This window comes from Rhincodon typus, chromosome 12, assembly GCF_021869965.1.
Source record: "Rhincodon typus isolate 14 chromosome 12, sRhiTyp1.1, whole genome shotgun sequence".
NCBI classification, from domain to species: domain Eukaryota; kingdom Metazoa; phylum Chordata; class Chondrichthyes; order Orectolobiformes; family Rhincodontidae; genus Rhincodon; species Rhincodon typus.
In genome coordinates, this window is record NC_063343.1 from 611369 (window position 1) to 634606 (window position 23238).

The window sequence follows — 23238 nt, forward strand, 5'->3', positions numbered from 1 at the left end:
ACCTGTGAAACCAATCTGAAGCCCATCTAACCTAAACTATTCCATTATCATCCATATGTTTATCCAATGACCATTTAAATGCCCTTAAAGTGGGCGAGTCTACTGTTTTTGCAGGCAGGGCATTCCACGCCCTTACTACTCTCTGAGTAAAGAACCTACCTCTGACATCTGTCCTATATCTATCACCCCTCAATTTAAAGCTATGTCCCCTCGTGCTAGCCATCACCATCCGAGGAAAAAGGCTCCCACTGTCCACCCTATCTAATCCTCTGATCATCTTGTATGTCTCTATCAAGTCATCTCTTAACCTTCTTCTCTCTAACGAAAACAGCCTCAAAACCCTCAGCCTTTCCTCATAAGACCTTCCCTCTATACCAGGCAACATCCTGGTAAATCTCCTCTGCACCCTTTCCAATGTTTCCACATCCTTCCTATAATGCGGTGACCAGAACTGTACGCAACACTCCAAGTGCGGCCGCACCAGAGTTTTGTACAGCTGCAACATGACCTCATGGCTCCGAACCTCATGGCTCCGAAACTCAATCCCTCTACCGATAAAACCTAACATACTGTACGCCTTCTTAACAACGCTATCAACCTGGGTGGCAACTTTCAGTGATCTATGCACATGGACACCGAGATCTTTCTGCTCATCCACACTACCAAGAATCTTACCATTAGCCCAGTACTCTGTATTCCTGTTACTCCTTCCAAAGTGAATCACCTCACACTTTTCCACATTAAACTCCATTTGCCACCTCTCAGCCCAGCTCTGCAGCTTATCTATGTCCCTCTGTAACCTGCAACATCCTTCCGCACTATCCACAACTCCACCAACTTTGGTGTCATCCGCAAATTTACTAACCCATCCTTCTACGCCCTCATCCAGGTCACTTATAAAAATGACAAACAGCAGTGGCCCCAAAACAGATCTTTGAGGTACACCACTAGTAACTGAACTCCAGGATGAACATTTCCCATCAACCACCACCCTCTGTCTTCTTACAGCTAGCCAATTTCTGATCCAAACCGCTAAATCACCCTCAATCCCATGCCTCCGTATTTTCTGCAATAGCCTACCATGGGGAACCTTATCAAACGCTTTACTGAAATCCAAATACACCACATCAACCGCTTTACCCTCATCCACCTGTTTGGTCACCTTCTCGAAGAACTCAATAAGGTTTGTGAGGCACGACCTACCCTTCACAAAACCGTGTTGACTATCCCTAATCAAATTATTCCTTTCTAGATGATTATAAATCCTATCTCTTATAATCCTTTCCAACACTTTACCCACAACCGAAGTAAGGCTCACTGGTCTATAATTACCAGGGTTGTCTCTACTCCCCTTCTTGAACAAGGGGACAACATTTGCTAGTCTCCAGTCTTCTGGCACTATTCCTGAAGACAATGACGACATAAAGATCAAAGCCAAAGGCTCTGCAATCTCCTCTCTAGCTTCCCAGAGAATCCTAGGATAAATCCCATCCGGCCCAGGGGACTTATCTATTTTCACACCTTCCAGAATTGCTAACACCTCCTCCTTATGAACCTCAATCCCGTCTAGTCTAATAGACTGTATCTCAGTATTCTCCTCGACTACATTGTCTTTTTCCTACGTGAATACTGACGAAAAATATTCATTTAGCACCTCTCCTATCTCTTCGGACTCCACGCACAACTTCCCACTACTGTCCTTGACCGGCCCCAATCTTACTCTAGTCATTCTTTTATTCCTGACATACCTATAGAAAGCTTTAGGGTTTTCCTTGATCCTACCTGCTAAAGACTTCTCATGTCCCCTCCTGGCTCTTCTTAGCTCTCTCTTTAGGTCCTTCCTGGCTAACTTGTAACTCTCAAGCACCCTAACTGAGCCTTCATGCCTCATCTCTACATAAGCCTCCTTCTTCCTCTTGACAAGAGATTCAACTTCTTTAGTAAACCACAGTTCCCTCGCTCGACCACTTCCTCCCTGCCTGACAGGTACATACTTCTCAAGGACACGCAGTAGCTGTTCCTTGAACAAGCTCCACATTTCAATTGTGCCCAGCCCCTGCAGGTTCCTTCTCCATCCTATGCATCCTAAATCTTGCCTCATCGCCTCATAATTGCCTTTCCCCCAGCTATAACTCTTGCCCTGCGTTATATACCGATCCCTTTCCATCGCTAAAGTAAACGTAACCGAATTGTGGTCACTATCACCAAAGTGCTCACCTACCTCCAAATCTAACACCTGGCCTGGTTCATTACCCAGTACCAAATCCAATGTGGCCTCGCCTCTTGTTGGCCTATCTACATACTGTGTCAGGAAACCCTCCTGAACACATTGGACAAAAACTGACCCATCTGAAGTACTCGAACTATAGCGTTTCCAGTCAATATTTGGAAAGTTAAAGTCCCCCATAACAACTACCCTGTTACTTTCGCTCCTATCTAGAATCATCTTTGCAATCTTTTCCTCTACATCTCTGGAACTTTTCGGAGGCCTATAGAAAACTCCCAACAGGGTGACCTCTCCTTTCCTGGTTCTAACCTCAGCCCATACTACCTCGGTAGACGAGTTGTCATCAAATGTCCTTTCTGCCACCGTAATACTGTCCTTGATTAACAATGCCACACCTCCCCCTCTTTTACCACCTTCCCTGATCTTACTGAAACATCTAAACCCTGGAACCTGCAACAACCATTCCTGTCCCTGCTCTATCCATGTCTCCGAAATGGCCACAACATCGAAGTCCCAGGTACCAACCCATGCTGCAAGTTCACCCACCTTATTCCGGATGCTCCTGGCATTGAAGTAGACACACTTCAAACCACCTTCCTGCCTGCCGGTGCACTCCTGCGACCTTGAAGGTCACAGTGTAATGTTATCAGCATTGCTCTGTCTTGTCAACTAAAATTAGAGAGGCATTGTCAGCACCAAACCTGGCAGCAGGATGTGATGGTGATTAGCAGAGAAGCCTAAACGGGAAGGGTAAGTATTTACATTTCCCTTTGCTGAAGATTACTTGTTCTTCCATGAATCATGCAAGGAATCACATAATGTCCCAAACCTTATATTTATCACTGTCGTGTATTTGACTAGCAGCATCCGTGAAACCCCTCACTGCATGAACATTGTGCTAATGACAATTCATTTATCTTTGGGGTGAAACTGGGATTGAATCTGAACTTCTGCTCCCTCCCACTGTGCCGGCATTAATGTCCCTGCACCTAACCCCTCCCTTATTTCAGTAGCAGCCTATGTTTCAATATTTAAATGAGTTCTAGGTATTAAAATGACACAGCATCCCAAGATGAAATCTCTGTTTGGATTTACATATTGTCTACAATACAAGGCCTGTATACACCTCAGGTTAAAATTGATCCTGCAATCTTTACAGAAGTTTTCACATACTGTAGGTATAGTAGAACACACCTGGTAAAACTGTCAGCCATGCTGAGTGGTAAGAGATCCCAATGGAATTGCCTGCCAAGCAGGTGTACTTTCCTGCATCCTCAAATGTGACATTATGCAAGTAGAGGACTTCAATTTCAGTGCTGTTGATATCAGCAGTCTGTGAAGAGAGCAAAAGTACATCAACTTGTATAGGTTTAATGTTTTGCATCCGCAGCATGTATATAAAAGGTGTTTTGCAGGTGCATAATATTGGATTACATATTGGAGATGAAACAGGAAATAACGTGGTTATTCAAGTCTATAATAGCATTGTTTGCAACAAACTAATACTAATAGCATGCTACTGTAAAGGTTATTTGATAACCAGCTTGCCCAGTAAGTACACTGTAATTGATTGGTTAGAACCAGCATTAGAATGGCTAGAGTCCCTAAAATAATCTATTAATTGGCTCACATACTTACCTTTAAAACTTGGACATAGGGGACTTCATCTGGTCCATATTTGCTGCCATTCACCTCCACGTGTTTCAGCCATTGGATGTGAGGCTGGGCATCACTGAAAACTCTACAGTGGAACTCTACGTTGCTTCCCACCACCACAGATTTGTTAGCTGGCAGGCCGACCTGCAGGATAGGCCGATGAGGAGACCTCTCTGTGGACAGAAGATATTACTTTATATATGTCTGTATTTTGGACATTGTACTTAAGGATAAATATGCTTGCAATCTTGAGAATCTGTGTATACATTATATTTATACACAGAGTTCAGGAACTTCTGGTACTTAAGTGCGTTTTTGTTTTTGTCGCTGCATTTATTTAGCCAATTGTCCTCAGTCATCCGCAAACTTAATGGGAAGAAAATGGCACTATGGCAACACTCTCAAAGTTTCTTATTCACTGTTTATTTGCATTGCTAATCATAACAGAACCTGGTTGGCTCCTTCCATTCTTCAAATAATTTCCAGGCAGAAATTGTCAACACCAATTCCCTATGGAAATAAGATATGGAGGACAGATAAACAGGCAATGTAAGATGGAGGATCAGAGCAGCTCATAATGGGTTTCATTATTACGGATAACAGCCTTGTGACCTTTGATGTTCCTTTGAAGTTTTGTTGTGCACAAAGATTGTGGTCAAGCCCTACACTGACGCTAATTGCACCACTAATAACATTTTAGGTCAACCAGAATCATCATATCGGCTCAGATCCAATGTCAACCACGACCAAGTCCAACAAAAACACCTGGCTTTCACGGAAATTTTCCAATCATTTGTAGACTTTTACTCCTGTTTGATTGTTATCAGCATTTGGAATTTAGATAACATGAACTGATATTCCACATGCAAAAATCTGCTATTATCAGAATCATAATAATTGGCGCCCTTTTGCCTATAATTACCTGACTCTAATTAGATTATTTTTCCAGAAATTGCATTCATTCCATTTTGGTGGCACAATGTTAATTTTGAATGTCACGAGCCAAACAAACAGGCCTAATATGGCTTAGTTATGTATACTGGCTTGGATTTTCAGTCCCCAATTTTAGTTTTCAAAAAAGTCATGAACTTGGAGGGCAAATCATCTCCACAGTGTTGAAGCAGAAAATCCAAACTATGATACATACAGATTAGCCCAGAAGATCAAAGCACAGAAAGCACTGTTGCTGGTAATAGTGGAAAAATCTTGTAGTTTTACCCATATGAAATTCCTCTGATCTCTATTTTAATAGAAACATCATGCATTTAATTTAAAGCAATACAGCACAAATATTCTGAGTCAATTCTAGCAAAACAATTATCAGAATCTATAGGAACAAACAGTCATTAGAAATACAAACATCCTTCTTCTCATTTCCCCCCATTCCCATATCAGTTTGATTCTCTCTTGAACTGTTCAATCCTTACCTAAAACCTCCAGCTGATAACTGTGATTGATGCTGCCGTATTTGTTCTCCACCACACAGGTATAGTTACCACGGTCAGATGGGACAACACTTTCCATCACAAGGCTCCAACGCTGATGCCTTAGCTGACAGGATAAATTACATTTCAAAATTACAAACCAGTTAAAAGGCAAACAAACTTGCAAAAACCACTAAAACAAAATGAGTACTATCAAGGAATCAAACTAAGTCTCTCAGGACTATATTCTTGTCTACATTTTTTTTCTATCATTCTGTTAGATTAAAATCAATTGAACAGGAGAAATTTTGTACATATGTAAATGCAGTACTAGTGAGTACTTACTGAATCTCTGCCAAGGATACTTGGCTTAACATCTAACCTTCTTTCTATTTGATGTGGCAATGCTTGTTGGGATAACATATAACCATGTTTGTCATAATGACATCATGTATGAAGTGATGTGATCACAAGGTTTCAGGTAATACATAGTAGATGAGATTTGACAAACAAATTTTGTTGAAGATAATGTCCCTTTAACTACCATGGTCAACCTCAGCCAACATGGCTGTTAGTAATGTCAGAAACAGCCAAAGCTTGATAGAGACGGACAGACAGTTAAATCTCCTGGGTTTCATGCTGAAATGCTCAGGGGGATATTTCTCAGGCCTCACACCCAAGCCCAACCCTGACTAAATTTACTCTGGATTCAGATTTGGGCTATAAACACTGGATATTTCATTCTGCTATACAACATACACTTAAATAACTTATTTGGGTCTGTTCTTAGAAAGAAACTGCATTTATATAGTGTTTATCTTATCCTCAGGACATCTCAAAGTACCTTACAACCATAGAATTAATTTCTGTAATGGAGACAAATAGAGTGTTATTCAAACAGTAGTGAGTTATCTTGTTTTTGGTGATTTTGACTGAAATAGAGTTATTGGATTTTTTATTTCATTTGAACAGGAGGACCAACTTTATTTTAATGTTCATTTGAAATAAGGCTCCCTGGACAATGTTGCACTTTTTCAGTATTACTCACAAGTATCACACTTATTCACTGAAGCCTGTAGATAGACTTGAACCCACAACCTCAAGACTCTCTAGTGAAAGAACTGCCAACTGAGCCAAGAAGATACTAAACAAGTTCTTTATTTACAAACAAAGCTTATTTCATGATAGAATACAATGAACTGAGAACACTTTTTTAAATAACACTAGCAATTGTCAGAAATTATAAATTTGATTTAAAATCTCTGCTCACTAACACATCTCGGGCATGTTCCTAACTTCCTAGAAAAAAAACCCTACAGCCACCAAACTCTTTTTTTTGTTGATTATGGCTCCTCCTCTGTTGGCAGAATTCTACATGTAAGGAATGCATCGTTCACCCACCTCTTCCTTTCTGATAAGTTATTATTCACATCAACCACTTTCTTTAATGTGATATTCATACTGCTGCTGGCAATGCCCCAGACCTGTCTTTCAGATGGTAATATCTTTTATACAGCAGCTTAGCTCTATATGAACCTCGTAATGTCAATGTCAGTTCTGTAGTAATGTAGGAACACTCAGGTGGTTTGAAACACAATATTGAATAAGTAGGGTTGTGTTACATCAAAGCAATACATTTAAGAAAACAAGAAGTGTTGGAATTGTATTGCTTCACACTCCTTTCCTTTATGGATTTGTTGGTGGAGGATTAGGCACCTGATCTCTGATGGACTTGTGAGGTTTGCCAACATAAATTAAATCTCTAGTGGTTTTGTGTGCCAAATACTTGAATAAATGGTTGTGATTTTGGGGAAAGAGTAGATATATGCTCATCAATGAGGAGAGGGGAGGGCAGGGGTGGAAATGGAGAGACAGTAACATCACCGAAATCCAGAGCCCAGGCTAATGTTCTGGGGACATGAGTTCAAATCTGCTGTGGCAAATTATGAAATTTAAATACAAGAAAAATCAAGATTTAAGAGCCTTTCTGTAACCAATTGTCAAGTGACATAAAACCCCATCTGGTTCACTAATGCCCTTTAGGAAAGGAAATCTGCCATCTTTACCTGCTCTGGCTTACGTGAGACCCCAGACACAAAACCATGTGGTTGACTCTTAATTGCCCTCCGAAATGGCCCAGAGTACTAACAATTCAACAGCAATGAAGGATAGTCATGCATTCCAGTCTTGCCTGTTACAGCCACATCCCAAACAAGAGTAAAAAGGTCATTGTAAAGAAAGCAGGCATGGTCTGCGGGTGTCAAATTCCTGAACAGGTCCCATTGATCAAGAAAAATATTTATCAACTTCTTTAGTTGAATTCAAACTTTCATTTGTGCCTTTTGAATGTGAACCTTCTGAGTCTAACTGAACCCTTATCTACAGAACCAGGTTGTTCATGGGCGAAAGTGAGTTATACCTTAATGCCTCCAATTCTCTGCTCTCCCCTGAACTCCCGGCCATTCTTCAGCCAACGTATGGTTGGAATGGGATTTCCAGCAGCTGGGCAGCGAAATTTCACTGTATTTGCAGCTGGAACCACATGTAGGTGCTTCTCCATACGCTCAAAGTGTGTCCAGTAGGGTGCTCCTGTGTGTCAGAATAGAAATAAGGAGGAAACAAATTCAGTTAGAAATTAGTACAATAACCTGTAGACAATAACCTGTACCTGTGCTCACTGTGAACAGGGCTCCATATTGATAGTAATAATCAGTGAATTTATCTCATATGAAAAACAATTGTTTCACTGTCTATTTAATCAATTGATCCTGTTGCTCAGGGCAGATTGATTTTGGTCAGACCACTAGGAGAAGAAATGAAATTGCCTCATATTTGTGGTACACATCTTCAATGAAAGCACGCAGCAGCAATATTAAAATGCAACCATGCAAGTACTTGAACATACGTCACATCTTTCACAGCATCAAAACAACCCCAAGTAATTTACACCCAATAAATTACATTTAGAATGAAATCATTTATTGTGTGGTGTGACACGGCAACCAATTTGCATGTAGCAAGCTCTATCAAATAGTTATAAGTAAATGACCTTAGATCAGAGGTCTATCACTGGAGGTTTGTTTGAAGGATAAATCGTGCCAATATACTTGGACAGCTGCTCATCAGGTGCCAAGACATCTTCCTTGCTATTCTTCAAAAATACTATAGTACCTTTTATCATCACCTGACAATGCAGACAGCCATGATTTAACATTTAATCTAAATGAGGACACCTCCAACATTGCAGTAAACTCTCTCATTGTTGCATCTGACTTGGAGACAACAATACTACCGCTGAGTTGCGATGCACTATCATGCTTGAGGTATTGTGGTTAATTGAATGGTGAATTGCTAGTCAGGACCTGCCAACTTAATGTTCAAGGGACTTTAAATAGATATTTGTAAAAGTACCATATATTAGGCGGACCAATATTGAAATCCTTTGGATTAAGGGGTTAGTAGCTGTATAGACATAAAACTCACTAGGTGATAGATAAGAGTCATGGTGAATAGCTTTTTTTCAAACTGAAACATACAGTGGTGTTCCTGAGGATTCAGCATTAAGTCCCCTGCTGTTTTTAGAATGCTAATAATCTGGATTTGGGGTTTGAAGGCACGATTTTGAAATTTGTAGAATGTATCAAACTTGGAAGCACAGTAAACAATAAGGATGAAAGTAATATAATTTGAGACGACATAGGCTGGTGAAATGCAATGATATATGGCAGATGAAATCCAACGCAATATAGTGTTGAGATGCAAGAGTACATAAACTGGAAAGTCTACTGAAGCTACACAAAACACCAGTTCATTCTCATCGGTGCTATTATGTCCTATTCCGGACACCATAATTTAGCATGTGAAGGTTTGGAGAGAATGTAAAAGAGATTTACTCGTTTGTTTCCAGTGATGACAGATTACAATTACACGAATAGACTGCAGGAGTTATTGTTATTTTTCAGGGAACACAAAAAGTTTAAATGACATATGGTAAAGGTATCTAAATAAAGAGAAACTAGGCCTTATGGAGATAGGACCATTAAGCACATTTTGAAATATTGCTTCTGGTCAGTTTGCCAATGAATTTCCACCTTCAACAGGGTCAACGGGCTGAGGATCCAGAAATGGTCCCACCTCCTGAACATTTTCAAATTTTTAAAAGTTTAGCCCACTGTCTTCTAAGACTGAAGGATTGTTAACCATGGGCACAAATTTAGGAGGATTGGCAAAAGAGTCAGAAATGAAATGAAGAAAATTGTTTTTACATGATGAATATTTAGAATGTTGAGTCAAATTCATTACAATAGCTGATTTCAAAAGGGAATGGGGTTAATAAAGAGCGAAAAAAACAAGATATATGGAAAAAGCCAGAGAGTGAAACTAACTCCATTGCTCTTTGAAAAGGGAATTCTGCTGTCAGTTGGCAATAAACACAGCTTGAATGGGGATGTGTAGGGTGGGGGCAAGTTGGGATTGATGAGGTACTTAGGACAAACTTTTGAACTACCTCCAGAACTACTAAAAAATTGACATACTGGCCAACCTGAGTCAATTCTTTTAATATGGATTTAGGAGCTTTGTATAAATGAAACTCAACAGTAACATCAAACACTAACCATTTGAAACTCCCCCAAAGCAACTGCGCATTCCTGAACATTCCTACCTAATCAGCTCTGCAGTAATCGTCTCAATTAGCTGGACGGGGAACTCCTGTGGTAATTAGGCTACGCATTTAACAGCAGACTGATCTCAGAGCCTGAACAATTAGAGCAAAGACAAATTGTCGCCCAAAAATACACAAAGCAATTTAATTGGGGAGCTCACTTGTTGGTTCTCAAGTGACTCGATTGATTCTCGAAGTTAGAGACATGATAGGACCCTGCAATGTTCCAACAATCCTGAGAGCACAGCCCCACAAACAGCCGACTTAAGTGAACATTTACGAATGTGGCCAAGAAAAGATGGGTGAAAAGTGCATTGTTTTACAATTCCTCACTCTGCATCTTACCATGAATCAGAAACTAATTGATATGCAGATCAAAACTAGGTGGTTCCAGTGCAGCTTCTTCTTAGGATCTGCTTGATAATGTGGAAAATTGTCCTGGTTTGTCTTAGGCACAAAAAGCAGGTGAATCTACTAAAGCCAATTACAGCCCATCCCTCCAGCTTGCCTCAATTATCAGTAAATTTTTGGAAGAAGATATCAATAATGTCAAGCAACATTTACTGATGCTCAACTCCAGGCTGTTTTGGATTATTTTTAATCTGTGTGATCTAAATAGCTGACCTTTCTGAGGATAAGCATGTCCATCATTGGATTCTGGAATTGAATCTTCAGATCCACCATCTTCATCGTCATCACCAGAGGACAGTGAGTCTGAAACAATTAATATAGGGGACATCAGAGACCATAACTTAACCTGCAAACTTACACTGTACACTCTCCGGTTTAGATTTCACTGAATACAGTGCAGTAACTGGAAGAAACGAGCTGTGATTGATGCACCATCACTGTACTCTCATATTCCATTGACGTTCTGTCAGAGGGGATGAAGCCTGTTTCCCTCTTTCAATAATGGATTGCAACTATGGAAATGGATATTAGGCACATGGTAAGTAGTCTTTCCAAGTTACCATTCGTCATACAAGTGTAGAATGAGACAGTCTGGGTGTTGTTTGGTCACAAGGTCTACCTTGTCCTCAACACATTTGTGAACATATACACTTTACAGAAGTTGTTGCTAATTGTTCCAGGTAAGTGGTGTGTCCTGTAATAATTATACTGTACCATATACATATAATAAAATTAGGTTCCATGTACTGACATCAGGCCTGGCACTTTTGTTGAAAACAGTGAGCAGAATTTGAATTTTACAGTCTAAATATCAGCATTTTGCCTAATTTTCCAGAATGCACTAGTACTACATTGTCAGATGTACTGGTGGAATTATTTTCTTCAGTTTCTACTCTGTTCTATTGACTCTTATAATTAGATCAGTGTGCACTACAGACACACGATATATTGTACAGAGTTCTGTGATCAAACAGTATATACAACTGCATCCATTATCAAAATTGATAAATCTTTTAATACAAATACAATTAAACAATTTCAGATGAAATTTCCCATTCCCAAAACTATAGGTCCCAATGCAGTGGTTAGTGCCTTATTCGGCAAATTCTAAAATTGTGGAAGTCAGATGCTCTTAATAATGCTAAACTAACATCTTAAAATTGGAGAGGCAATCCCTCATAAAGATGACATTCAATCTTGAGTCTCAAATTGGAATTCTTGTAAATATTTGAGGCTGCACTTTTAGTTTTATCAAATAAACATGTACAAACAAAATGTGCATGCTGTAACGCCTGTACACCTAAATTCCATTAAGGCACTGGGTCAAACTAGATTGCCTGGTGGAGAAATTATGGAAGGCCATTTCAGATTGGAGAATCTCTATTTCAACTACATAAAGAGGATTTTAATTATATTCTCTTGTGTTATATTGATCTGTTTTCCCCTCATGTAGAGAAGAGTACCTGTTATGTTTCAGACCCATGGAAATCCTAGCAGTTAAGTGTAATGCAATTCTGACCCTTAAATGCCATATTAGCAAACCATTTTTAGCATCATGCTGCATCTTTTTAAAAAAATTTCAAACACAAATTATAGCTAAGGTCTACAGTGCAGAAAACCAGACTGAAAAAAGTAAGATAAAGCATCTTAGATAAAACATGAGATAGTGATTAAGCATAGTGCTTAAATTCATACAAAGGGGAGGCGATGATCTTGGGGTATTATCACTGGACTGTTAATCCAGAGACCCAGATAATTTTCTGGAGACCCGGGTTCGAATCCCCACCATGGCAGATGGTGGAATTTGAATTCATTAAAAAGAAATCTGGAATTAAGAGTCTAATGATGACCATGAATGCCACATCAATGTGGTTGTCTCTTAACTGCCTTCTGGGCAATTAAGGATGGGCAATAAATACTGGTCTAGCCACAGTCACCCCCATGAATGAATAAAGGAAAAAGAAAATGAAGCTGTATTCCAAATAGAAGTGTTTCAAAGACTTGCTGAAGGTTTCCCTCAAGGAATGTGAAATATATGTAAAAGTGTGGAAGACCCTCATTCAGAAGAAACCAACTTGGACGAAGGTCCCATAAGAAGGGACACGATTCTTTGAGAACACCAGTCAGCAAGAGGAAATATGGAAAAGGAACCAGAGAAAGGAATGCCAATGATCTCAAGACAAAGGATCAATTCCACCTCCTGGAAACACTTGCTAAATTTATGCTCAGAAAAGAGGCTGTAGGATTAGGATCATCAGCTACACAAGGACCCAGTGAACCCATGACATGTGACATGAAATTTCTTAGTTAGCCAATCATTAGCGAGTAAACATCAATGATGACAATATTCTGAATAGCACAAACACATTTACCGTATGAAGAAATGTTTATTACCATTTGGGTTTAGGCATCAGAGACTTTATGGAAAAAATTGAGAGTTGTACCTGCTATGGTCACTGTGAAATTCCTTAGGATCTCGCCTGTTCCACGTACCACACAAAGGTATAGGCCCGAATCATCATATGTCATCTCGACAATTTCCAGAACCTTCCGGGCTACATGCACTCTGTCATCTGACAGAAGTTGCTTGTCTTCTTTGTACCAGTTGACGTTCACAGATCGATTGGTGTCACATGTTAACTTGAGTCCATCGCCAAGGTTCAGGAGGATATGATCCTGAGCTTCTGCAGTTTCACTGGCAAACAACACTATAGAGATACAAAAAAGGAAACTTTTAATATGATGACATGACCCATGGTGAATTGCTTCAGATTCTCTCTCCCTTCAACATCTGTCTATATCTTATTAAGCATTTTGCACTTCCTGCCTAAAGAAGAACACATTGACATCTAAAAGTAATTTTTAGAACATTTCTGTGTCAATATGTTACTTTTATAATAGATAGCGCAGAAGCAACTGTAATTGTTTGGATATATCAAGATTTTGCGACACTTCATTCACATTATCACCTACAGTTCTGAAGTAAGGACAGAACCTGTACCCTGGAAGATCACAGGACAGAGTTCTGAGGGGGCTTTTAAAGTGGTCCCTCCTTTAAGGTGCCCCCTTCTAGAAAGCGACAGAGGAGACACCATCTTGCGGCCCACGATGGGGTAAGTTATGAATTTTGATGCAGTCAGCAGTAGAGTTCCATGAGAACTGTCATTAGAAGGGGAGGCGATGGCCTAGTGGTATTATCGCTGGACTGTTAATCCAGAGACCCAAATAATTTTCTGGGGATCCAGATTCGAATCCCACCACGGCAGACAGTGGAATTTGAATTCAATAAATATCTGGAATTAAGAATCTAACAATGACTGTTAATCCATTGTCGATTGTTGGGAAAAACCCATCTGGTTCACTAATGTCCTTTAGGGACAAAAACTGCTGTCCTTACCTGGTCTGGCCTACATGTGACTCCAGACCCACAGCAATGTGGTTGACTTTGAACTGCCCTCTGGGCAATTAGAAATAAATGCTGCCTGGTCAGCGAAGCCCTCATTCCATGAGTGAATTAAGAAGAGGAGTTGGGATTGCACCAAGTGGATTTTCTAGGTCTCTCATTCTCATCTTAATGTTGAGGGTTTTTCCAATTAAAAAACAATTGACTGAGCAGAATTTTGAAACCTTTAATTGTCACCTAGGTTTCGTTCATGACCATAAGAACATTAGTACTCATCAAATGTTTACATTTTTGGAGAGCCAGACACAAAGGAAACATACCCAGGGAAATATTACAAAAATCTAAATCTAAATCTAAATCTAATGCATCATGACAACTCTTAGAAAGTCAAATGTCAATGTGTACAGATGCGTCCCCATCACCACCCAGTGCTGTCCAGGTCAAATCTCTTCCCTCTTCTCACAGCAGATAAACATCAGGAATTCAGCAGTGGGCTAAAGCTCACAACTGGACCTTACGTACTCCCAAACACCCAAAGAGCATTACTGCAGTTTAATCAAATTTCAGCTATCCAATTTCCAGTTTGCCCTACAAAAATATTCCTAGTTCTAACAAAGTCAGGACTGACCCCAAAATGCATCACACCTTTGAAGTCTTGCTATAAAACACATGAATCTACAACTGTTGTAATATGCATGTCATACGTACTAAATCCTTGACTACACCTGAACTACTGTGAGCAGTTCTGGGAACCACAAGTTAGGAAGGAAGAGATGCAGCATGAATTTACCATATTGATACCTGTGCTTCCTGGATTAACTATTAGGAGAGATTAAACAAACCAAGCCTGTATTCCCTGGAATTTAGAAGACTAAAGCTTCATGACATAGCTCAGCATCAGCCTGGGCACAAAGAGTGTTTAAATATCCTCTGGAACAAGGAAGAAAATTGCTGGTAGATTTGACTAAAAATCTGCCCTGTGTAGCTGAACCCTGTTATCCTGGATTAATTATGGTAACAAAATCAGTGATTCTATGTACAAGGGTCAGTAACGAGGCTGACAGTAATGAGGCAAGAGCCAAATTCAACAACAAACACCATTCTACATAAGACCATTCCAGCCAAGCAGATGACACTAATTCCTGAAGAAAATTCATGGGATTATTTTTTCAAGCCATTCTTCTCCTAAGTACGAAACAAAAAAGCAGTTAGCAAGTACGCAATGTTGGCCACACTATGGGCCAGGCTGGAAGCCCAGCTCTCTGTTTTACAGCTGCACTGGATTAGTCAGAACAGCACACATGGAGGATTGTGAGAAGACTTTGAGCTAATTCCAAACTGTTTATGGTCTTCCTGCTGAAGTTACATGGGGATTGTTCAGTTATCAGACCCTCCTGATGCCTCAAATCTACATAAATATATTCTCGTACAAGTAAGAAATGCCTTGAGTTTGTTTGCTAGATAGAGTAAAACTCCAATGTTTGTTTTACCATATGCTAATGTACAGAACTGAACTGCTGTATGTATATAAAGATAGTTTTATGAATATAGTATGTTTTTGAAATAAAAGATTCCAAACTGTTTTAAGTTCACTTCCTAGCAAAATCTTGAGTGTTTGCTTCCTTTCCCCTACTGGCAATTCAATTGTGTACAGGTAGTATAAAATATTGTCCTGTGGTTTCAGTTTCTATGTTTCACATTAGCTGGATTAGTTTCTCTTTCTCAATTATTCTATGAGGAATGTCCTTCTGAAGTAAGGATTGGCCCTTTCAACATGTAAACAACACTCTCCCTAATCATTGCTATGCCTGTAACCTATAAAAGTTGAGGATCCGCTCCTGCTTCTTAATAAGTTGTGGGTGAATTTAATCCCCTCGCTGTGGTGTGCTTGGTGGTTGGAGGTGAATAATCAGGCAAGAGGATGGGGCACCAAGCCTTCTTCAGCAAATGTGATGCCACTGTTTAAAAAGGAAAGTAGACAAAAGATGGGGAATTATAGACCAGTTAGCTTAACCTCTGTAGTGGGGAAGATGCTTGAGTCTACTATCAAGGAAGAAATAGCAAGGCATCTTGATAGAAATTGTCCCGTTGGGCGGACGCAGCATGGGTTCATGAAGGGCAGGTCATGCTTGACAAATCTTTTGGAATTCTATGAAGACATTACTAGCGAGGTGGACAATGGTGACCCAGTGGATGTGGTGTACCTAGATTTCCAAATGGCCTTCGACAAGGTGGTGCACAAGAGGCTACTGCATAAGATAAGGATGCATGGCGTTAAGGGTAAAGTATTAGCATGGATAGAGGATTGGTTGACTAACAGGAAGCAAAGAGTGGGGATAAATGAGTGCTATTCTAGCTGGCAGTCAGTGACTAGTGGTGTGCCTCAGGGATCGGTGTTGGGACCGCAATTATTTACAATTTATACAGATGATTTGGAGTTGGGGACCACGTGTAGGGTGTCAAAGTTTGCGGATGACGCTAAGATGAGTGGCAGAGCAAAGTGTGCAGAGGACTGTGAAAATTTGCAGAGGAACATAGATACATTGAGTGAGTGGGCAAAGGTCTGGCAGATGGAATACAATGTAAATAAATGTGAAGTCATACGTTTTGGTAGGAGTAATAGTAAAAAGGATTATTATTTGAATGGTAAAAAGTTGCAGCATGCTGCTATGCAGAGGGACCAGGGTGTCCTTATGCATGAATCACAGAAGGTAGGTCTGCAGGTACAACAAGTAATTAGGAAGGCAAATGGAATTTTGTCCTTCATTGCTAAAGGGATTGAGATTAAAAGCAGAGAGGTTATGTTGCAGCTGTACAAGGTGCTGGTGAGGCCACACCTGGAGTTCTGTGTGCGGTTTTGGTCTCCTTACTTGAGAAAGGATGTATTGGCACTGGAGGGAGTGCAAAGGAGGTTCACTAGGTTGATTCCGGAGTTGAGGGGGTTGGCTTATGAGGAGAGACTGAGTAGATTGGGATTATATTCATTGGAATTCAGAAGATTGAGGGGGGATCTTACAGAAACATATAAAATTATGAAGGGAATAGATAAGATAGAAGCAGAGAGGATGTTTCCACTGGCAGGTGAAGCTAGGACAAGAGGGCATAGCCTCAAGATTACAGGGAGCAGATTTAGGACTGAATTGAGAAGGAACTTCTTCACCCAGAGGGTTGTTAATCTATGGAATTCCTTGCCCAGTGAAGTAGTTGACGCTACTTCAGTAAATGTTTTTAAATATAAGGTAGATATTTTTTTGAACAATATAGGAATTAAGGGATCCGGTGAGAATGTGGGTAAGTGGATCTGAGTCCATGAAAAGATCAGCCATGATCTTATTGAATAGCGGAGCAGGTTCGAAGGGCTGGACGGCCTACTCCTGCTCCTAGTTCTTATGTTCTTGCCTCCACCCCAATTAGTTCCATGGTGGGGAGCTTCGAGCAGAACCTACCCACGCTGCTGGCAATTGAGGTCCTTAAAGTGGGCAATAAATGCCCACGTAAAGGCCACAACCCACGAACAGTGGCACATGGTGTGCTTCCCTGGCAGGAGTATGATGAGTGAATCTGTGACAAATTATGTGTAGGTTCTGTGATGGGAGTGAGTCCTTCATACAAAGGCATTCAGTCCCTTTAAGGTCCCATCACCTGGACAGGGGCAGGGGGAATCTGCTGACAGCAACTGTCCTGGTTGTGACCTGGGATCCAACAATGAATCTCAGCCTTGGGGCAAGCTCGTACCCAGTAGCAGCCACCGCATACCCAGTGTTCCTGCCATTCAATAGAATTGCCATCCTTGATGCCAAAGGAGGCTCACATTCGACCAATCAAATGCCAAGAATGGCACTTAATACAGTCAGCCTTGCCTAAAAAAGGTGATGCAGGTTAGACCCATATTATTCCGTCTAAACTCAGGCCTGTATGTGTAAACTCAACAGTCAATTCTCTCTCAAACTATACCATTTAAAGTTTAAACTTTCCTGCAATCAGTTATTTTTCCAAATAAAAACCAAAAGAACTGCACATGCTGTAAATCAGAGACAAAACCCGAAATTGCTGGAAAAGCTCAGCAGGTTTGGCAGCATCTGTGGAGAGAAATCAGAGCTACCGTTTCAGGTGAGGAAGGGTCACCGAACCAAAACATTAATCTGATTTCTCTCCACAGATGCTGCCAGACCTGCTGAGCTTTTCCAGCAATTTCTGTTTTTGTCAGTTATTTTTCCAATTTCAGATCTACAGAACTAAACTAAATTTCTCCCTTGATTTAGTTGTTGCAATGCATACTCCTAGATTGTTTGTTACCTCCAATTAAAAGTCAGTGTAAATAAGCCAATTTTGTGACTGAGTGAAAATTATAATACAAAGAAGGGCATTTGAATGTAAGTACTACAGACTGGGACACAATCACAGCCCTTATCAATATTGCCTAAAATTCATACGATAACACTGACCTTCAAAGTATAAACATTTCAAGGTGCACTAAACTCTGTTGAGGGCTTTACTCTGATCATTTGAAATTTCTCAGCTGGGATTGGTTGGGACGCTGTAGGATGACAGTAGCCTGATTTTAGTTTAGTTACAGGATTGCAGTCATGGTCACTTGTTTGCATTACCTCAGTGACATAAAAGAATTTTACTGGCATAGACACTGAACAAGTTTCCTCTTTGGCTGTAATCAGCAATAAATTTCAAATTGTGCTCCAAGTTGCATTTGTTTTCCAAAGTGCAGTTTCATTCAATTTTCCATTCACACGCATTTGCATTATGACGAATGTAAAATCTCATGAAAACTTGAGCCAGTTCAATTGGGCATGGTTCTTACATTAAAAAAAAATCTTGATATAATTAACAGCAGGTACTGTTTTTCTGAAAATGGTTCAACCTCAAAAACATAAACATTTTTAATAAGTACCTATCCATCACTTGTGAGGGTCCTGGTTTTTAATAACTGAAAATGACTTTCTAAAAACAGATAAAGAATCATTTAATTCATGTACAGCAGTCCACTTCTTTGTAAATCATGTACTTCTAATCATTGAAAATCATCTCAAATGTGTCCCTGCATCAAAAATTTAATTTTAAGAACTTTCATAAAGGCCTGAGAATGGACAAAATTAGTGGAAATTTATACAGCGATTTATCTGGAGGTGTGTCCTTTCTTCTGAACAGGGTCAACTTATTTTTTAAAACCAACACACAAGATTATGGAAACTCTATGCTTGAAATTTCTCAATCTTTTGTGCTGAATTCACTGATTACAAGAACCCATAAACCTGGGAGAAACTCTATCTCACTATACGATGGGGAGGCATTAATTTCAGCTATTGTAATATCAGCAAGCTTCCTTTATGCTGGCATGAGCAATCCTTATATAGGGATTGGGTATTACTGTTATAAAGTGGGGCTTAACAAGCCGTGAGCGGGCGGGTAAGTGGAGCTGAGTCTCAAAAAAATCAGCCATGATCTTATTGAATGGCGGGGCAGGCTCGAGGGGCCGGACTGCCTACTCCTGCTCCTAGTTCTTATGTTCTAATGTTCTTGACAAGTTTGGCCTTTGATTGTGACTAAGAAGAGGTGACCTAAAATCGTAGAATGAAACAGCACAGGATGATGCCTTTTGGTCCCACGTACTTGTCCCCAGACTTTTAAAGAGTTGCCCGGCTTGTCCTGTGCCCCATATTTTTCATCAATGTCCTGCAAATATTTCTACATTTATAATGGGCCCCAGGATTATGAAGGATTATGATTGGATAAATTGTTGCTAGTGGCCAAAGGGATATTTGCAGGCTCATAACAAATTCCAAATAGCTGCAAAAACAATAAAAGGGCGACCTGAGAAAATATCTTATTTGCATGGGGTGGGGGGAGGTTAGATCCTGCAATTCCTTGTTGTAAATTATTGTTGAAGCTGAGTTTCTATATTATTTTTAAAAATAGATGATCGTTTGAAATGGGAAGATGATCATCTGTAATAGCAGATTGCTATTGGACCAGTGACTCTTAGAAAACAGAAACTGGGTCTGTGTGCCCTGTTTCTATGTTAATATATTCTATGATATCTTACTTTACATTAACATTTCTTTCTCGTGTTTACCCCTTAGAAGAAATGGCCATGATGCCTCTTTCTTTAGGTATGCCAGCACAAGTGTGTGACAGGTTTTCATTTAAATGAAGCAGATTTATTTGACTCAACCTAATAGTGAATGGTCACACAGATGTCAGTGTCCAAACCAATTAACTCATACAGTGAGAATCAGATGGTCACACATAATGTGAGATGTTCTCACCCTGATGTTTAGCATTTCTGCAGAGACAGAATATTCTCCTGCAGCAAATTACAACTCTGTAATTTTAAATTGGTTATCCTATGCACTGGGAAAAACTCAAGCCCTATAATTGTATGTGATGCAGCAGTGTTTTTTTTGTTGAAAATCAATGTCTTTCTCATCATCAAACTGCCCACCATCCCCCAAAGGGTCATGACCCAGTACCTGACATGGGAAGACAAGAAGGAATGATTTGCTGCTTGCTGAGGCATGACCTTTCAACCTTAGCCAACAACCCCACAGTGACAAGGACAAAAGTACATTACTTTATCGGACAGGGTGCAGTCAGAGGCTGAGGCTCTGCAGGTGTCTTGGAGGGGGAGAGGTCACTCACTGGGAAACCTGACAACTCCATTGACAAACATGTCAACCTCTGACAGAGCTTCAAGTCAAAGCTTTTGGGTTGAAAACTTGAGGGTGTGGCTTCAAAGAGACGAAAAGTCACTTCTTAGTCACATTCTGAGCAAAATAGCAAAGTGCTCAATCTGCAGGGGAAGACCAACAAGTGGAGACAAATAATAGCAAAAGTAGCTATACACAGTCCTCAAATCTTACCAAGGCTCTGGTCCCCTGAGAGCTAAAATAGAGGCACCCCACGTTTTAGTAGCTAATTACGCACAGGAACTTTTCTGTTGTTTTATTGATTTGAATTACATCAGCTATACAGGTAGCACAATAGTATGTTTGAAGTGTGTACCATTGAGATTAGTATGAAAAATATTGCACTTTTAATACTTAATCTGGTAATCAGTGAAACAAGGTTCCAGGCTGTAGCTGCAGCAATGCCACAAAAGTTGGATTGTTTGAAAAGTGCTAAATATGAATGAAGGCTTTTGGCCCCATTGTTCAGCACTTCCTGTGCCTACTGAGAAATAAACAGGGCCGAAACTTGCTGGAAAAGTAATGGCGTGTTAACGAGGCACTGTGTTATTAATGTGCAAATTGCCCAGCAGGTTCAAGAGATATGTCATGAGCTGCCAGTCATCAGAACTTGCTGGTCAGTTTATGCTGCTCCACCATTTGCTTTCCTGAGTGTACTCATGATTTTAGAAAATTGTACCAGATTTGCACAGTAATTGTCCATTAAATTAGCTATGAAAAGTTGGAGTTTGGTTTGATTTATTGCTGTCACATGTACCTAAGTACAGTGAAAAGTTTTGTTTTGCAAGCACTACAGGCTGATCAAAACATACAAGGACATACAGATCAGAGGGTGTTTAGACAGAGTCAGACATGCAAGGTTAGAGCTGCACAGAGGGTGTACAAAATCAAGATCAACATTATATTTGAAATTAGAGAGGTCTATTCAGGAGTTTATTAACAGCGGAGAAGAAGCTGTTCTTGAACCTGTTGTACATGTGTGTAAGTTTCTGTATCTTCTGCCTGATGGAAGAGGTTGGAAGAGGGTATAACCGTGGTTGGTGGGGGGTGGGGTGGTAAGGGGTTTGATTTTGGCAGCCTTTCTGTGGGAACACGAATTTAACAGTATAAATTTCTATTAATTAGGGCTCTTGTGGCACAATGGTAGTGACCACCTGCTCCTGATGTGTGTCATAACAAGTCTGAATAGGCTGGATCGAAATTATAAATATCATAACTATGTGATAATTGTCAGTGCAAGATCAATCAAATGTCTCTGACTTAGAAATGGAGCAACATTATCTGTTCAATCTCATTCCAGCAAGGAGTAAATTGTTAATAGAAATTTTAGAAATGTCAGTGTTTTTCTTGCTTATCCTTTCTGTCCCTTTTCTTTCCAAATCCAATGTTTTCTCTTTATTCATCTTTCTGTACCTAATTTGACTGTAATTTACTCTCCTCTTTTATTCTTTTGTTTTTTTCCTCATCATTAATTAAGGAGATAGGATGTTGGTTCTGCCATTCACAGAAGAACCAGATGACCTGTTGTTCTTAGTATGCCATTAGAAGCTCATGCTTTCACCAAATTACAAACAAAAGGTGGAGGAAGAAACCCAACTAATGGTATATACCATGAGATGCCTTGTTTCAGAAAGGTCTGGTTAATATGCCTTTTGCTAAACAGCCTTCAGATGGAAGAGTTATGGTCCCTTTATGAAGGTATCCCTGTACTCTAAATGTACCTTCAACACTACCTTGTAATTCAGTACAGAACATAGAACAGTACAGCAATAGGAACAGGCCCTTTGGCCAATGTCCATGCCAACCATGATGCCATTCTAAACTAGTCCCATCTGCCTGCACACGCTCCATATTCCACTGTTCATGTGTCTGTCCAAATGTCTCTTAAACATTGCTATCGTAACTGCTTCCACCATCTCCTCTGACAGCGCTTTCCAGGTACCTACCACTTATTGTGTTAAAAATAAGTTGCCTCACACGTCTCCTTTAAATTTTGCCTCCTCACCTAAAACCTATGCCCCCTAATATTTGACATTTCCACCCTAAGAAAAAGACTTTGACTATTCATTCTATCCATGCCTCTCATTATTTTATATACTTCTATTAGGTCACTCCTCAGCCTACAAATTCAAGTGAAAACAATCCAACTTTGTCCAACCTCCCCTTATAGCTAGTACTCTCCAATCCAGGCAACCAACTGGTAAACCTCTTTTGTACCCTCTCTGTAGCTGCCACATCCTTCCTATAGTGTGGCAACAGACTGCACACAATACTCCTGTCATCCAGGTCCCAGGATCTTGCCATCCTTATCTTTCATCCTCACAGGAACATGCTGGTTCTGAATTCTAATCAACTGGCCTTTAAAAAATCCCCATGTCAGATGTCGATTTACTCTCAAACAATCGCCCCCAATCTAATTTCTCCAGTTCCTGCCTAATACTGTTGTAATTAGCCTTCCCCAGTTTAGCATTTCCACTGAGGACCAGTTTTATTCTTATCCATAACTTTTATAAAATCTACAGAATTATGACCACTGTTCCCAAAATGCTCCCCCATGGAAATGTTGATCACCTAGAGAGGCTCATTCCCCAGTACAAGGTCCAGTACTGCCCCTTCCCTAGTTGGACTATCCATATATTGTTTCAAGGAACCCTCCTTGATATACTTAACAAATTGTCTCCCATCTAAGACCCTAGAACAAAGGGAGTCCCAGTCAATATTGGGGAAGATAAAATCACTCACTACAACAATCC

At 40.1% G+C, this 23238-nt stretch overlaps 1 protein-coding gene across 3 annotated transcripts in view; it reads right to left on the minus strand.

The window, feature by feature from the left end:
- LOC109914322 (fibroblast growth factor receptor 4-like) overlaps nt 1–23238 on the minus strand; it is a 272492-nt gene that overhangs the window by 225987 nt on the left and 23267 nt on the right. For all 3 annotated transcript variants that reach the window (XM_020513906.2, XM_048603719.1, XM_048603720.1), the window contains 6 exons: nt 12826–13089; nt 10595–10684; nt 7727–7896; nt 5311–5434; nt 3866–4056; nt 3422–3560 (listed from right to left, as the gene is read on the minus strand). In XM_020513906.2, the coding sequence (XP_020369495.1) occupies nt 3422–3560; nt 3866–4056; nt 5311–5434; nt 7727–7896; nt 10595–10684; nt 12826–13089 (978 nt within the window). The remainder of the gene's footprint in view (nt 1–3421; nt 3561–3865; nt 4057–5310; nt 5435–7726; nt 7897–10594; nt 10685–12825; nt 13090–23238) is intronic.